This window comes from Triticum aestivum, chromosome 3B (genome assembly GCF_018294505.1).
Source record: "Triticum aestivum cultivar Chinese Spring chromosome 3B, IWGSC CS RefSeq v2.1, whole genome shotgun sequence".
NCBI classification, from domain to species: Eukaryota; Viridiplantae; Streptophyta; class Magnoliopsida; order Poales; family Poaceae; genus Triticum; species Triticum aestivum.
Genome location: NC_057801.1, coordinates 125,247,974 through 125,265,224, shown reverse-complemented (window position 1 = coordinate 125,265,224; position 17,251 = coordinate 125,247,974). Strand labels below are relative to the sequence as shown.

Here is a 17,251-nt window from a genome sequence, read left to right as displayed (position 1 = left end):
ATGGAGAAATCATGTCCCCTCTTCTTATTTGGGTTGGCACCGAGTAGTCGTCCGGATCCATGTCCATCTACTAGGTGTCTGGTTGTGGTTGTTCCTCGGGTTGGGAATCATCCATTTGTCCGTCTTTATGGCCACCTTCGCCGCATACCATGTTCATCATCTCCTGCTCATTTTACTGTCATCGTGCTTGGTTGAGACATTCTGAAGTGACTGGGCACCAGTGGACGAGAGCTCCACAGTTGACATCCGTGGATCGGACAAGTGTCGACGACTCCGTGAAGTCGTAATCGGTGTTCAGGTCAACATTGAACATCACTGAATGGTTGGAGGTGAAGAAGGCTGGGATGGCTGCTGCTGCGTGTCGGGCCGGACCGAGCTGATGGGCGGCGTAGTAGTAGGACGCCTTCAGCTGGGGTGGATCAGGATTGCGATTGCCCGGGCGACACCGACCTGACGTTGTGCTTTGGCTTACGCAATCCGTCCTGACCGGCCATCGCCTCTTTCGCCCTCTCCTTCGCCTTGATGTGTCGGTCGTTGCGTTCCGCAGTGTCGGTCGTTGCGTTCCGTAGACCAGATCTTGCCGAAGGCCGCCTCTGGGTCCCGCGGGATGCCGACCAACGTTATTGGCTCCTTGGGCCGCTCCATCACAACGACGAATGACGGGGCAGATCGGAACAGTGGTGGCTGGCAGCGACCGGGGCCGAGGCAGTGGGGAAGGGCGGGCTTTCGTGTGAAACAATGATAAAATTGTCCAAATGCGCAGGGTTCACCTTGGTTTTGGATAGGTCCCCGTTATGTGAGTTCTACATTACGGACGTCCAAATGCCTGCAAACCCTTTTGTTTAGTGCCGGTTTGAGGGATTTCAGATGTTGGTCCGGACAAATTTGATTAAGATGATTAAAATGTTTAAACCGTCGGATACAAACATTTGCGAAAGGTTTGTTGATCCACGTTGAAGTTGCCCTAAACTCTACTCTAGGGGGGCGATTTACCCGGGACCGGTGCTAGTGAAAAACGTTGAGGCAGCGGCGGACCCTTCGTTCATCGGCAGCAACCCGCTTGGGGCTCAGCCGCCGGCCCACCGCAGACTGCTTCACCTTGCACTGCGCTGCTCCCTCTTATCCGCCGCGACCTCCCCTTCCCTTCCTCTCGCCCTTCCACTCCTCTCGCAAAACCCCTCCAATCTAAACCCTCGCCACCGCAATGGCGATGGCCGCCGCCGGGCGGTGCCTCCTCCTCTCCCGCCCCTCCCCTCTCCGCCTCCGCGTGCTCCGCGCCGCCCTCTCCACCGCAGTCCCCCCTTCCTCCCCCGCCCTCGCCGCCCCCGCGCCCCCTCCCCGCCACGAGCTCCTCCTCGAGCGCCTCCGCCTCCGCCACCTCAAGGACTCGTCGTCCCCCGGCCCCCCGAAGCCGCTGAGGGAGAGGGCCAGGAGCGGGGAGAGGGGCTCACCGCAGCAGCAGCAGAGGAGTGTTGAGGTGGAGAGCTTCGAGGAGCTCGGGCTAGAGGAGGAGGTCCTGGCCGCGATGCGGGAGGCTGGCATCACGAAGCCGACCGAGATCCAGTGCGTCGGCGTGCCCGCCGTGCTCTCCGGCACCAGTGTTGTGCTTGGCTCGCACACCGGCTCCGGGAAGACGCTCGCCTACTTGCTCCCTCTCGTCCAGGTACTCGGACTGACCCATCTTTTCACATTAGCGAGATATATGTGCCTGCAGGTATATTTGCACCGATGTTACTAATTACTAGAACAAAAAACCACGTTGTTAGGTGCAAAGTTGCATCATATGTGTAGTGAACCTGGTGCATTCTGGTCCATTTCCAAGCGAGAGCAAAACAATTCATAGAGCGTGGCATCGGCTCATGATCGAGTAAGAGAACTATGCATAACTCATATCAGAGAGGCTTATTTGAAGCCAGTGACAGAGCACCATCCGAACTACGGAGGAGGGCCAATTTAACGTCCATGCTCATTGCTTAGCATTAGACACCATTACAAGAGTGAGACAGTTTAGTGTTTGATCAGGGTGCAAGTGGTGCTAATGAGCTGAGAGGTCTAATGGAAGGTTTTGCTTAAGAATAGTAACTGGATGAGCCAGATGGTTTGAGCTAAAACCTGTAGTAATTCCAATAAATTTTAGGTAAAATTAATGAGTTGGAGAAAAACTGGATTAGTCATATATAGGAAATTGCTGGGGGTTCAGGTATATTTAAAACCCTGTGGGTCTCTCCGCATCTTGCGGCAGTTGTGAAATGAGACTGTTTCTAGCTTCGTCTTGCGTAGACCCCTCCCCCTTTGGCAGTCAGGCTCATGCCCTGGATCCAATTTTCATCATAAAAAAGAAGGAATGGTAGAGTCCAATCAGGCCAAATGAGTGTTTTCTCTTACCATGTTTAAAAGTTGAGTACATCTTCAACTGATTATTGCCTGTGAATTAAGACATTCTTTCTAAGTTCTAACCAGAAGGTTCAGTAACCATGGTCTTTGATTTCTCTAGCTACTGCGTCATGATGAAGTGACGCTGGGTATGTCAATGAAGCCAAGGCGGCCAAGAGCTGTAGTTTTATGCCCAACAAGGGAGCTGACTGAGCAGGTAGCAGCACTTCCAAAGTAAATTTTTTTTTGGGAACTATGATTTGATATCCATGTCATTGACTGTCGTTTATGTGATGATCTCAAATGACAGGTCTTCCGTGTTGCAAAGTCTATAAGCCATCATGCACGTTTTCGGTCAACGATGGTTAGTGGAGGCACTCGTCTAAAACCCCAGGAAGATTCTTTGAACATGCCTGTTGACATGGTTGTTGGGACACCTGGAAGGATCCTTGATCATATAAAGGAGGGCAATATCGTTTACGGCGACATTAAATATCTGGTGTGTTCCTGAGTCATGAGCAAATAATTACTACCCAGAATTACTATCCTGCATTTGTTTGCTGATGCAGTAGTTTATCACTTGGAATGAGTTCATTTATCTGCATCACAGGTTCTGGATGAGGCAGACACAATGTTTGACCAAGGCTTTGGAGAAGACATACGAAAGTTTCTTGCTCCTTTGAAGAATCGTGCTTCAAAGCCTGGTGATCAAGGATTCCAAACCATATTGGTGTCTGCTACCATGACCAAGGTTTTATTCTAATTAGGCGTCCAGCAAATCCTACCTAGCTTGATAAATATGATATGCTGTTGTCTTACCTTCAAAGATCTTGCATGGAGTGTCTTAAAAAGACTTCTCCTGTTTTTCTCAAGAACCATCTTCTCAGCTATTCCAGATTATATAGTGCATATGCTCAAGTCCTTGGTATTTTCCATGATTTGTGAACCTTTAATATCCTTTATTGACCACACTTCTACTTCAGGGAGTACAAAAGTTGATCGATGAGGAATTTGAAGGTATTGAGCATTTACGGACATCAACCTTTCAAAAGAGAATTGCAACTGCACGGCATGACTTCATCAAACTTTCTGGTTCGGAGAACAAACTCGAGGCTCTCCTGCAGGTTATTGAACTCTGTTTCTCCTCACGTTATCTTTTTATGCGCATAAGTGCACACACGTGTCTTGGACTCTTGGTGAAGCTGGAGTGATGTCCATTAAATTCTCAATTTGCTTATCTATCTTGTTCTTGGTACAGTTTAATGGGGTTAACAATTGGCTACTCGATATCAATACATGTCATTTAATCAAGTAGTACATATGATACTGTATGTGGAGAGTTTGATTGCTTAGGTGACCAAATTTCTGTTAAAACAACACTTTGGCTTCTTGGATCTGCGGCCTGCACTTGCCAGTCAGGATAGAACCATTTTGTGCTTGGGGTACTAGAGGGGACCACAAGGGAGCTTCACTCTACCACCTGCCACAAGGGATTGAGTCATGGTCATGAACAGCTCAGCCTCTAGTCAATCGGACTCGGTTAGTCCTGCCAAGCCAATATCCTAGGCCAGTCAGGATTAACCCTTTTTATTTAAACAAGCCTTACTCTGTTAAAAATCCTACTCCCTCCGTAACCTAATATAAGACGTTTTTTTACACTATGACAGTGTCAAAAAACGTCTTATATTAAGTTACAGAGGGAGTAGATATGAGAGTTATCTTAATGAGCTGTACTCAGTTACGAGTCCTAGAGATGAGGAACTTGGTACGACGGAAACCCATAGGGGGTGGCGAAGCAAGCAACTAATAGGGGGTGTCGAAGCAAGCAAGTAACTAATAGGATTGTTCGTTCATTTTGCTGTGCCCTCTCTTGTTTAAGCGTCAGCCTCATCCTCACGAGTTAATCCTGCCCTATAAACTCAATTTCCATAGATCAACTCAGAAAAATAATTTCTTTATGCAAATTCAAAGCACACTTTGTAATGGCATCTGTGGCTTTTACATTTGGGTTAATGTTCAAAAGGCACACAAAGGACATCGCCAAAAGCCCAAAACAGGATTTAAGATAAACAGACCTGTGATGTGCATTTTGTTTGAAAATTATCTTACAAGATCTCATGTCTTCACGTTCTCCAGTTACTGAATTTTTGCTCCGAAAACTGTAGTGTACACTTGATGGCAACTCCTTGCTCTCTATTATGCCAAATGCACGGGATACTGAAGGATTTTGTTCTTGCAGGTTCTTGAGCCAAGCTTAGCAAAAGGAAACAAAGTTATGGTGTTTTGCAACACTTTGAATTCAAGTCGTGCAGTGGACCATTTTCTAACAGAAAATCATATATCTACTGTTAACTACCATGGAGAAGTCCCTGCGGAGGAGAGGTCTGTCAGTTGCCTAACATGTTCCTGCCTTATGAAATACGTATTTTTTTTAATAAAATGTAGAGGATAGATCTAATGTAACTCGTTAACTGTCCCACTCCCAATTTCGTTTTTCCACCTTAAAAGGAGATGAAGTGAGTACAGTCATTTGATTGGAAATTTTCAAGACCATGTTAGTCACTGGCCTGACTGCCTAATTATGTGCCTATCATGCTTTATGATATTTATCTTTTTCAGTAAATACATCACCACACATACATCATAGAAGCACAAGATCAGAGTGTGCCTAATTTTGTATAGGTGAATTTCGTCATAAGTTATGTTCACTGTTATGGCCAGTGAGGCACAAAATTTGATTCAGGGCGAACACATTTCTATGTAAACTGTAAAGTATGGTGGTAGTATACAAACTGCTTTATTTTATGAACTAATGTGTGGGTATTTCTTTTTGCGATAAGAATGTGTGTTAGGTGGTTACTATTCTTATGATCTTTTTATAGCTTGATCAGGCTGCTAATAACTACTCCGTATTTACCAAGCTATCCACAAAAGAAGAAAATTCACAAAACTTTAATTGAATTATGCTGACCGTTTCTAGCTTTAACTGTCTGTAGAGTTGAGAACCTAAACAAGTTCCGGAATGAAGAGGGGGATTGCCCAACATTAGTCTGCACTGATCTGGCAGCTAGAGGACTAGACTTGGAGGTTGACCATGTCATCATGTTTGACTTCCCAAAAAACTCTGTACGTGTTAATTGCATATTCCTTTAATTTCTGCTGTGAATAAATTCACAAAGACCTCAAGGATTCTTATTCTAATAAATTTTGGCATTACAGATTGATTATCTCCACAGAACAGGGAGAACGGCGCGTATGGGAGCCAAAGGTATTAATCACTTGTTTGCTGTAACAGACACATAGACACTTTCTGTCAGCACCTTGATCACGTATTGCACTGCAATACTGCATACATTATGATCTCTTCTTTACCTTACATATGAATACAAGTTGCATGCATGCTCTTGACCTGGATAAGAGATACTAATGATGTTAATACTAGCAGAGTCTAATCATGATTTGCAATTCTAGAAAAGAGATGGCAGTAGTTAGGAACTTCTGATTGGTATGTATTATGTAAATTTGGTTTAGAAATGAGATGATGGGAGATGATCAAACAAAGATATGTTATTTGTAGCAATCTGACAGATTTGTGGACTGTACTTGTAACTGGGTAGTCTTTGGGTAAAGAAGCAGGTACTACGTGTTTCCACCTTTCATGTTGATACTCACGTATTGTCATTTCCCACCTGATGCAGGGAAAGTTACAAGCCTTATCGCAAAGAAAGATGTGGGTTTAGCGACAAGGATCGAAGACGCCATGAAGAAAAACGAGAGCTTAGAATCGCTGACGACTAGCAATGTCAGGAGGGATTCCGCTAACTCTCAAAACCCAAGCACCAAAGGAAGGACTTCTGCAAGGTCGGCAAGGAGTTCAGATGCTCCGAGGGTTGCTAGCCAGAAGGGTAACAAAAGGGGAGTCACACTGTCGAGAAGGCCGCCAAAGGTCGCCATCAAGGACACAACTTCAACCAGAAAGCGGTCGTCGACCAAGAGCCAGCCATCTTCGTCCAGGAAGCACTCACCGTCTAAGAACCCGCCGAAGGCCAGGCCGGCAGAGGCCAGAAAGGCCAAGCCGGTGAGGGCTGGTAGCAGCAAGGGCGGCGAGAAGGTCGGGAAGAGCAGCAGAACCAGGCCGGAAGGCGGGAAGGGGGATGCTCTGAATAAGGTGGGAAGTAAGTTGAGCGTGGTTGGATTCAGAGGGCGCAGCACCGCGAAGTCGGCGCAGGCTTACCACGGTAATCGCTCCTGAGATATTTGATCCTGTAACCTGTAAATATCAGTGACTTTGTTTTCACCATTTTTTGTGCTTTTCGGCTTACAATTTTGATAATCTTTTTTAAAAGAGAAAGGAACAATTGAGATCTTACCACGGCATCTATAATAAAATAATTTTGTTTGTGCTTTTATTGTTTGTATACACGAACAGCGTGGAGCATTGTCTTGCCCAGATGCTAAATCCTTGTCACTGCACATCTTTGTTACTCTCACAGCCCCTGAAATCGCCACAAACCAGTAGGCACCGGAGGATTGTAGAAGTTTCTGGAGAGCGGATATCTTTCCAAAGGAAAGAGCGAAAGGAAAAGCACAGAGCTTAATAAATACTATCTCTACTCCTATCCGCTCCAGAAGCGAGACACTTGTCACGACAGCTTAGGGCATCTCCAGCCGCGCCCCAGGAAGACCTTCCCAGACGTTTTTTTCGCGCCGGCGCTGAAAAAACGGCCCAGTCGCGCCCCAGGAGCCTGATTTTCGCCGGCTTGGGCCGAAAACAGCGCCGGCGGACCCAGCCCGAACCCGGCGCGCTGGGGGGCGACCGGGGGCGCCGGGCGAACTGTTTTGGCGCGAAAAAGCCGCGGGCCCCCCGCGTCAGCGACACGGCTCTCTTCTCGGCCCTTCGTCGTCCTCATCGCCTCGTTTCCCGCAGCGAATCAATGCCAAAGCTGCCGCGCTGCCGCGCCGGTCAGCCTGCACCATTGATGCCTCATGGGCGGCGCAGTGAAGACCGGACGACGCGCGTCCCTCGCCCTCCCTCGCCCCGCCACGCGTACACACGGTGACACGCGCGCCTTGGCCTATATATGAAGCGCCCCGACGCACTCGGCGACTCACGCTCTCCCGCCGCCGTCGTTTCCTCCCTCTCCTCTCCTCTCTTTCGCCATCCCCAGTTCACAGCCATGGCCGAGCGCTTCCCAGACGACGGCGCGGCGGCGAACGGCTTCGGCCGCCGCCATCTTCACGAAGACGAGGCTCGCCTCCTTTACGAGGCCGAGTACCCGGTCCTGCCGGACATGCGGGTGCCCGGGACGTGGAGGATCAGCGCGGGCGGCGTACCGGTGCCCCCGGTGCCGACCGACGCGGCACGGCGTGCGGAGATCGCACGCATCCGCTCGAACCTGCCGCGTGCGGCGAGGTAGGCGCCACGGTACGCCCCCGACAGCCCGCTCTGGGAACCGTACTTCCGCCGCCGTCAGGCCGAGCAGCTCGAGGCCACCAACGGCGTCGTGCCCTCCGGCAGGCTCAACGCCACCGGCCGGCGTCTGTGGTGGGGCGTGCCCGGGCGCACGTTGGAGGCTGTCCTCGAGCACATCGAGGGCGGCAACACGCCACGCCTGGAGTACCCCGCTCCTCCTTCCTTCTCACGCCGCCGGGGAAGCTCATGGACCCCGAGGCGCATGGAGACCGGAGGGTCCTCTTCCTCGTCCGGCGGCTCGCCCTGCCTCCGCCCTGTCAAGCCGGAGCCCCAGGACACGCCGATCAGCGCGCGCACCCGCAGCTCCGGCGGCGCCAACGCCTCTCCACCAACCGGCCGCTTCGTCCTCGCCGAGCCCAAGCCGGAGCCCGTCCTCCCCGCGGAGTACGAGGAGATAGCCCGGCGCGGCTTCTCCGACGAGGACGCCATGCGGTGGGCGCGGGACGACTACCTCCGCGACGAGATGGTCCGGCAGCACCGGGCCCTGGAGGAGATCGCCGCCCGCAAGCGTGGGCGCGAGGACGAGCACGGCGTCGTGGTCCTCGACAGCGACGACGACGACGACGCCCCCGGACCGTCCAACCCGACGCGCCAACCGGGGGAGGAATGCAGTAGGGACGGCGGAGGCGGTGACGACGACGACGGCGGTGACTACACGCGGTTCTACCGCCTCCTCGGCATGTAGAACCGCGTGGGCGGGCGGCGAGGGAGACGGCGGGGATAGCCCGCGTAGTTTTTTTTTTGTAAAATATGTTTAAGTTTGAATGAACTCGCCGATGTTTGCGTTAAATTTGAGTCATTTTTGTGCCGTGTTTGATTTTTTTGACTAACCGTGGGCGCCGCGACTGGGGGGCATCACGCCCCTAGTGCGCGGTTTAGCGCCGGTGCGTCCTCAGGGGGCGGTTTTTTGCCTCTCCTGGAGGGCCAACGGCTGGAGATGCCCTTACACACCTGGCCCGCCAAACCAGCCATTCAACATCCATTTTTTCCTAAAGAAAGACCGTTGATGGAGTCCCCACGGGAGCTCTAGAACTTTCCGCGTTGCCGCATCCCGCGCGTACCACCACGTTTCAGAAGTTTCCGTCACCTTCCAGAATCCAGACTCCCCGCCTCCGGCCACCGATATAAACTCCCTCCGCCCCCCGTCGCATCATCACCGAGGCATTCCACAAAATCAGCAAGCGATCCAACGCAGTCCAATCGGAGGAGACCGATCGATCGAGCTCGGAGATCAGCAGCGAGCGAGAATGGAGGCCAGGATGTTCGGGCTGGAGACCCCGCTGATGGCGGCGCTGCAGCACCTGCTGGACATCCCGGACGGCGAGGCCGGCGGGGCCGGAAACGCCGGCGGCGAGAAGCAGGGCCCGACGCGCGCCTACGTCCGCGACGCGCGCGCCATGGCGGCCACCCCCGCCGACGTGAAGGAGCTGCCGGGCGCGTACGCGTTCGTGGTGGACGTGCCGGGGCTCGCGTCCGGCGACATCAAGGTGCAGGTGGAGGACGAGCGGGTGCTGGTCATCAGCGGCGAGCGCCGGAGGGAGGAGAAGGAGGACGCCAAGTACCTGCGGATGGAGCGCCGCATGGGCAAGCTGATGCGCAAGTTCGTGCTCCCCGAGAATGCTGACATGGAGAAGGTCTCCGCCGTGTGCCGCGACGGCGTGCTCACCGTCTCCGTGGAGAAGCTGCCGCCGCCCGAGCCCAAGAAGCCCAAGACCATCCAGGTCCAGGTCGCCTGAGAGATGGATGGGACGACCGAACCAGAGAGAAGGTCCTTTGCCTGCACGCCTGATCGAAGTTGAGTGGGTAGTGATCGATGATTAGGGAGTGAGTTTCCCATGATGCGTGATGTGTCTGTTTTTTCTATCTCTGCTCGTGTGGTGTCCGAGAGTGTTGTGTGGCTAGTTTCCGCTTTCAGTGCGCAATTTCAATGAAATTTCGGGAATATCATCAGTTTTGGTTCTTCCAAAATACTTCAGTAATCTTGGTGGCGCATACAACTTCAAATAATTCTCTATCATCTGTTTGTTTCTTCAAAATATTGGTTTGGATCCCAAAATCAAATATTAGTGGACATTTAAGTCCCCTGGCTGAAATGAAAAACAGAGTCACTGGATTTCAATGGAAGTCAGTTAATTCACCCATGATTTTTTTGAGTTGTTGATTGTTTTTGAGATAGCTACCCGCTTATTCCTTGAAAGGTGCCTGTTCGGGGTGGTTTTTACTACGTGTAGAATCAGAATTTTGGATGTACATTTGCAAGATACAATTGAGCATTACGTTTATGTTCCTCCCTCAATTTCAGCGTATCCCAAAATTCATCTTCGACTATATATTTGACCAACTAGATGTGGATTATATGTAACAAAAATTACACCACAGAATTCATATTCAAAAGAAGTTTTAACGGTATATTTTTTTAAGTCACAAAAATACATATCATTGCTCTAATATTGTCAAAGTTAAATTTCGATATCCGTGCACGTCTTATACATTGGAATAGAGGAAGTAACTTTACAATAGAAAATGGAAGGCAAAATTTTAAAATCATTAACCAAAAAAGAGTTGAATCAAAGTTCATAATTTTCAAAATTCATCCTATACTAATAAAAGATAAAGTAATTCCATATTGTAAGGTTGAGGTCGGACCAAGCATCGTAGTTCAAGGTTAGATTCAGGATAGACTTTTCTGTTTGAAAAAATTGGGTGCTTTCTTGGTCAAACAGGTAAATTGCCAATCAAAGACGCAATACTATTATTTCAAAGGAGAATGGTCTTATGAATGACGACTCCAGAATGGGATGATAAATTTGTCTAGAAAATATTTTGGCATAAAATTAGTTCACAATATAATTTTCTTGATGAGATTGACTTATCATATGGAATAAAGTCAATCTCATCAAGAGCGTTTACTTCAGCATAATAGAAAGTTAAGAACTAATATAGCTTACTCCGTAGTTAAACACCAACTCCAGGTATGGTGTTTGAAAATGGTGGCAAAATTTAATAATTTATTTAAAACGGTTTTCCTTGGTGTTAGTGTGGTGGAGGGGAAGAGGAAACGAAATTTAGAAAGAACTTGAACAAATAATGTCATACAAAATGCATTGACGGCACAACGTATGGAACATGTCTTGTGGCTTTATGAAATTATCAATGCGGTAAGCGAAGCTTCAACAACGGATCCTCTTGTTTTGTGTCATGGTTTTAACCTTGATTTCTGCGCTGGATGTAGCTGATTACTCATATGTTTAGGCTGTGCGAAGTGATGCAAGCTATATTAGATGGTGGATAATAGAGGGGACATACGATAACAATATATTAAGATTGTTATCAATTGGCAACATAATTTACAAGGCCACCTTAGAGAACGGTCCGACCGAAGTAGGCGCCGCATCACATAAGTTAGTTAGTATAGTAAGGTTTTATACAATGCAAGGTGTTTAAGAAAAATACTTCAAGAAATAAATCAGTTTTTAAGCATCGATGCTTATTTGTAGAGGGTGAACACTTAAGTAGGCACCCCTCTGATAGAGGTAAGCACTAGTGCTTAAGAAAACTCGGTTTATTTTGTTAAGTACCTCCATATGCACATTGCATTGTACAAGGCCTAAGGCTTCAATGGTTCTATTGGATTAATTACCCTCCCGACTTTCTTGTAGATTTTTTATAAATGAGGTAACCATTATTGCTACATAATAAAAACAACCATTCAAATCAACCAAACCATATAAGTACAAAATATTCTAATAGTTATGGTTCTACATAATTGCAAACAAAAATAAAAGAGGACATGTTTTTTCATGTGATTCTATAAAAGCAATGAAAAATGTAGAAACTTCCATTTTTTTTAAAAGGAGGTTAAACTCCAGCCTCTGCATCATTGTGATGCAGATAATCATTTTTATTAATTGTTAATTAGAGTACAAAACAAATACAACCATGATCGAACAATTACAACATATGAAATAAACAACTATGACTTAGTCGACTTCTTCTGCAACAACATCTTCAAGAAGGGATAAATGTTCTCCCGCCGTCATTTTGCCACGTCCTGCTGAAGGTGGCCTGTTCAAAGATTTTCATCCCGGTTGCCGCAATCGCCCAATGCAGACAAGAAGAACATCATATAGACGATGCCTTCAACAAAATAACAACGCAAATTTGCCGCTGCTTACTTCGACCAATAAAGGACGTTACAAGAATTTTCCCTTGAGACATGAAGTGGTGTTTCAATCAGGATCTTGATAAAGACCATTCAATAGTTGCATCCGCCAATGCCCCATGCCAAGCCGAAAAGACACTAATGGATTGGTGGGTCATTATCCCGACTTATATCATCACCACGACCATTAAGGGGTGGCCCATGTCTCGGCGCAGAACTGACCGCTGCCAATCCACACAGATAGAAGCACATTGTAAAATCCACCAGGAGAAATATCTGGTGCTTCGGGAGCACATGAGCTTAGGTGCTTCGGGAGCACCTCAGCCCTTCGATCTCAGATCCAACGTCCAGGGACAGAGCTCACACATTTTGCAAAAAGGCCCTAAGGAGTCTGGTAATTACGGCTAGGCCCCACACATCTTTAGATGACCGTTGGATCTGGTAATTACGGCTAGGTCCTGCGCACCTTTAGATGACCGTGATCTAAATCCAACGGCAAAGCTCGCACCAGAGCAGCTAAGCTCAGGTGCTCCCAGAGCACATGATATTCTCTCACATCCACCATACCATAGGAGTCATTGCTCTGGCGCAAGATGCCGCCGAGGAACCGCCGGTGCGCCCTTTGCACATCAGCGCCAGACGCGCCACATGCGCCACTAACCTCCTCGTGCGATGGCAGCTTCCCTCACATTAAACAACAATCCACTTTGCTTCACGAGTGATCGTCAGTACCATACACGACCGCCGCCGCCGTGCCTGCAGATACGACGATGCGTTTGTAGATGTGCTTTCACGCCCCTTGATCTCATTGTCAAGTGATCTTCAAGGTCGCCGCCCCAAACACAGGGAGGCCTAGAAATATCACTAATTGTCTTTTACTTTTGCCTTCAGAAGGGCACGTGGCAGACGCTCGTGGCAGTCGAGCCGAGCACACCTAAGAAAAATTGACGAAAAGACACAAAAATGCCAAACAAAGCCAAAGCTAATAAATGGACGTGTTAATTACTCAGCCGTTTTCGATTCTTTTGGATCGTGGGGCTGTTACTTGGATGTGGGGTTTTCTCCACGACCTAACCGACTCGCATTATATAGTCAGGCAGACATCTACCCTAGCCGCCCGCATCGTATGGTTTCGCACCACCGTTCTAGATCATTGCGCTGCCATGCAAGTCTTCTCCACCCCTCCTTTCGGCATGCACCGCGAGAAGGGAGAGCAGGCCTCCGGAACCCCGCCTCTCGTGATCCTGTACGGGAGAGGGGCGATCAAGTTTTTTGGGAGCACACTCACGCGACGACTTCGCCAACAACAACTTCTTCCCCGACCTCGGCAACCTCTTCCTCAATGACATGGGCGACAACATCAACGCCAATAGTGCCGCTCTCGTTGCACCTTATGTGATTCTGTTTTTCTTGTTTGAGATCGTCGTAGAATTCATGGTTCTAGTCTGTGCCCTAGATTCGATCTGTTCATCTGCTATGCTAGTCCGCATGATTAGTTTAGTCTCTGTTATTAATGTCATGATTTTGTTTAGTGCTTATTCGGATTAAACCTCGTAGTAATTTGCTCATATATTCAACACTACGACCAACCTAAGTATCCTACTTGAGGCAACTCCCGTCAAGCGTGCACTCACGGCCCTGGAGCATGGCCTGCGGAAAGTGTTGAAGAAGAAACTTCTCGGCTTATGCTCTCTCGAGTGAACCATCGCTCGTCAGTGGTCTCGGCTTCTCTTCTTGAAGGAGGGGGATGCGAACACGGGCTTCTTCCACAAGCATGCAAGCTATAGGCAGCGGAAGAATGCCATTTTGAGCCTGCAGCACCAGGGCGAGATCATAACTGGTCAGGATGATATTTCTGCTACGGTGGATACGTACTATGATGCTTTGTTGGGTGATTCAACAGCAAGAGCAGCCTCCATCAACCTTGATCTTCTAGACCTGCCCTCGTATGACCTATCCCATCTCGAAGCTCAGATCACTATGGAGGAGGTAGAGAAAACCATCAAGGCCATGCCGCTCGACAAGGCACCATGCCCGGGCGGCTTTGCCGGGCGCTTCTACGCCTCCTGCTGGCAGATCATAAAAATGGACCTCATGCGGGCACTCGACCAATTTCCACCGAGGTGACATGCGTGGGCTAGCGGTGATCAATAAGGCGCCGATATCGTTACTACCAAAACGTGAATGGGCGGTGGACATCAAAGATTTCAGGCCCGTGAGCTTAGTGCATAGCGCCATCAAGATTTTTGATAAATCCCTCGCCTTGAGGCTTGCGGAGGATCTGCCAAGACTTGTCGGACAACACCGAAGAGCGTTTGTACATGGAAGATCATTGCATGACAACTTTAAGTTTGTGCAGTGCACAGCGAGGCGGCTTCACGCACTCCGGCAACCATCAATCATGCTCAAGCTTGATATTACCAAGGCGTTTGATACGGTAAAATGGCCTTTTCTGCTAGAGGTGCTCGGAAGATTTGGATTCGGGAGCCGGTGGCGAGCATGGATGTGTGGCCTCCTTTCCACCTCGTCGACGAGAGTAATGATAAATAGTGCACCTGGCAAGCCGATCATGCCATGTAAAGGGCTGCCTCAAGGGGCTCCACTTTCACCCATGATGTCCATCCTCTACATGGAGCCCGTACGCTGGCTCTTTCAATATTGCTTGGAACAAGGGACGCTCACTCCTCTCACCAGAACGGGATTGCAACAACGGGTATCCTTATTTGCTGATGACATCATGGTTTTCTTCAAACCAACCGAACTGGAGACTCGCACTTGTGGAGCCATCTTGGACTTGTTCGGGCATGCCTCAGGGCTGATTGTCAACATGAGCAAGAGCGCCGCCATACCTATCCGCTGCTCCCAAGATGAGATGTCACTAGGTCTCGGATGCTCGAGTGCCTCATTCTCATGCACATATCTGGGCTGCCGCTCACTCTACGCAAGCAGTCCGCAGCGCAACTTCAAAGCCTAGTGGACAAGCTCGCGGACTGTCTGCCACATTGGAAGGCAGCAATGCTTTCAAAGAGTGGTCGCCTAATGTTGATCTTGTCGGTCCTCTGTGCAATACCAATACACTCCATCCTTGCTATGAATCTACCGGTGAAAACCAATAAACCATCACGACGCTTATCAAGATATGCCGTGGGTTCCTTTGGTGTGGCAAGAAGGAAGCAACAGGTGGGCACTGTGCCGTGGCACGGGAGAATGTACAGGCCCAAATGGGAAGGTGGCTTAGGAATCCCTAATCTGAGATGGTTGAACAAGGCTCTACAAGCAAGGTGGCCATGGTTACAAAAAACGGACAAAGATAGGCCCTGGGCAGAATTCAAAATAGACGTCCCAGCTGCATCCCGTGCTCTATACCTTGCATCCTCAGGACAATTGTGGGCAATGGCCGAAGTGCACTTTTCTGGGAAGATAGGTGGCTTGAGGGATACCGGGTAGGCGAGTTGGCTCCAAACATCTACATCCGCATTCAGAGACATACGCGAGACTCGCGGACAGTCGCTGATGCGCTCACCGATAGGGAGTGAGCAAGAGACATCGGGCCAAATCTATCAGCCACGGAGCTGACACAGTTCTTGGCATTGTGGCACAAGATCAATGACACGCAACTAGTGAAAGGGGAGGATGACAGAACTATATGAGCATGGGAGCAGGAGGGAAGCTTCTCAACCCTGTTTGCCTACGCGACCAAGTTCATGGGCCTAGAGGTGTCACCAACGGCCGCGTTCACCTGGAAGTCAAAAGCGCCCCTTCAATGTCAGTTTTTCCTTTGGCTCGCGATCCAAAATAGATGTTGGACTTCGGACCGTTTGGCCAGACGAGGTCTACCGCATCAGGACACATGTCCCTTCTGTGACCAACATGAGGAATCAATACAACACCTGCTGCTAGGCTGTGTTTTTACGAGACAAGTCTGGCATGAGATGGGGATGATGTCAGGACAGCAAGAGTTGGAGCCGCTTCAAGATGAATCGTTGAGTGCTTGGTGCCTAAGGCAGGATTAGGATCCGAGACACCGGAAATCCACACGAGCTAAGTGCCTCCTTGTCATGTGCACAATTTGGAAACATCGCAACGATATCGTCTTCAATGGGCCGCCACTATCTCTGTCAAGGAGGAACGGCTTCGAGAAGAAGGGAAGCTCTGAGCCAAAGCCGGCATGTTCAAGAATGAAAACAAAGGATTCGAGGAGTTATGTACCGGGTGGACAGGTCGCGAGTAATCCAATATAATGTAACGGTGGAGTAGGGAGCATATCTCGTACTCGCCCGTCCGGAAATATTTGTCATCCAAATGAATAAAAAGGGATGTATCTAGATGTATTTTAGTTTTAGATACATCTCTTTTTGTCCATTTTGATGATAAATATTTTCGGACGGAGTTCGTACTCCCCCCGTCCGGAAATATTTGTCATCCAAATGAATAAAAGGGGATGTATCTAAATGTATTTTAGTTCTAGATACATCTCTTTTTGTCCTAAATATTTTCGGACGGAGGTAGTATATTGTAAACCAAGTAGATGTCTTGGGAGTCTCTCTCCTCCTTTTGTAATGATCTCGTGCGTATTCGAGAAAAAACGGATCATACCATTGCGTTGCTCCCCAGGCGAGGTGAAGGGCCAACCGTAACGCTGTCACCACGTCTCCTCCATCCGTCGCTGCCGCCGACCTACTCCACGGTGGTGGTAGGGGATCTCCTCCCTTCGTTGGCAGGAGTTGCGTCGTGTGTGGCGGCAGTGGCAGGGGTTGCGGTAGCCGGTGCGGAGTGTTGTGGCCCTCTTCTCTCCCACGACAGAATTGGGCGCAGGGGCAACGGCCTGCCTCACGACAGTGGCGCCGGTGGTTCTCAGTCAAGAGATTCTCAGTCACAAATAGTCACAAATTAGGGACATGCCAGCCAAGAGATTCTCACATATTTCATTCAAGCAAATTAGAGCAGAATAACATTTCTGGATTCTCAATTCTAACTGGAAATTCCTTTTTCTATCTTCCCAAAAGCCAGACATTTCTCGAAGATGAAAATGGAAGACATCCAGGATTTTCTCCCTGGTGAAAAAAGCACTTCAGAACTAGGTTCGTTTTCCACCTAATTTTGCTATTCCTCATGTTCTAGTCTTATTCAATTTTCCGTTAAGTTACAAACGCAGTTTCCTGAATTCTCAGAACACGGCCCTCTTGGAACTTAAACGAACATCTTGTTTTTTCAATAGAAAATGTGGCCAAGAGATTCGCATG

General features: G+C 48.8%; 2 protein-coding genes across 2 annotated transcripts; both read left to right on the top strand.

Moving 5' to 3' along the window:
• Positions 1-1,070: 1,070 nt before the first annotated feature.
• Positions 1,071-6,780, top strand: LOC123068942 (DEAD-box ATP-dependent RNA helicase 39). Its single transcript, XM_044491649.1, has 9 exons — positions 1,071-1,663; positions 2,495-2,590; positions 2,684-2,872; positions 2,984-3,124; positions 3,357-3,497; positions 4,613-4,755; positions 5,370-5,499; positions 5,593-5,641; positions 6,072-6,780. Exons 1-9 carry the CDS (start codon positions 1,205-1,207, stop codon positions 6,623-6,625), a joined length of 1,902 nt encoding a protein of 633 aa, XP_044347584.1. The 5' UTR covers positions 1,071-1,204; the 3' UTR covers positions 6,626-6,780.
• Positions 6,781-8,895: 2,115 nt separating this feature from the next.
• On the top strand, positions 8,896-9,796 carry LOC123065010 (17.5 kDa class II heat shock protein). Its single transcript, XM_044488385.1, has one exon. It carries the CDS (start codon positions 9,094-9,096, stop codon positions 9,580-9,582), a length of 489 nt encoding a protein of 162 aa, XP_044344320.1. The 5' UTR covers positions 8,896-9,093; the 3' UTR covers positions 9,583-9,796.
• The last annotated feature ends 7,455 nt before the right edge of the window (positions 9,797-17,251 follow it).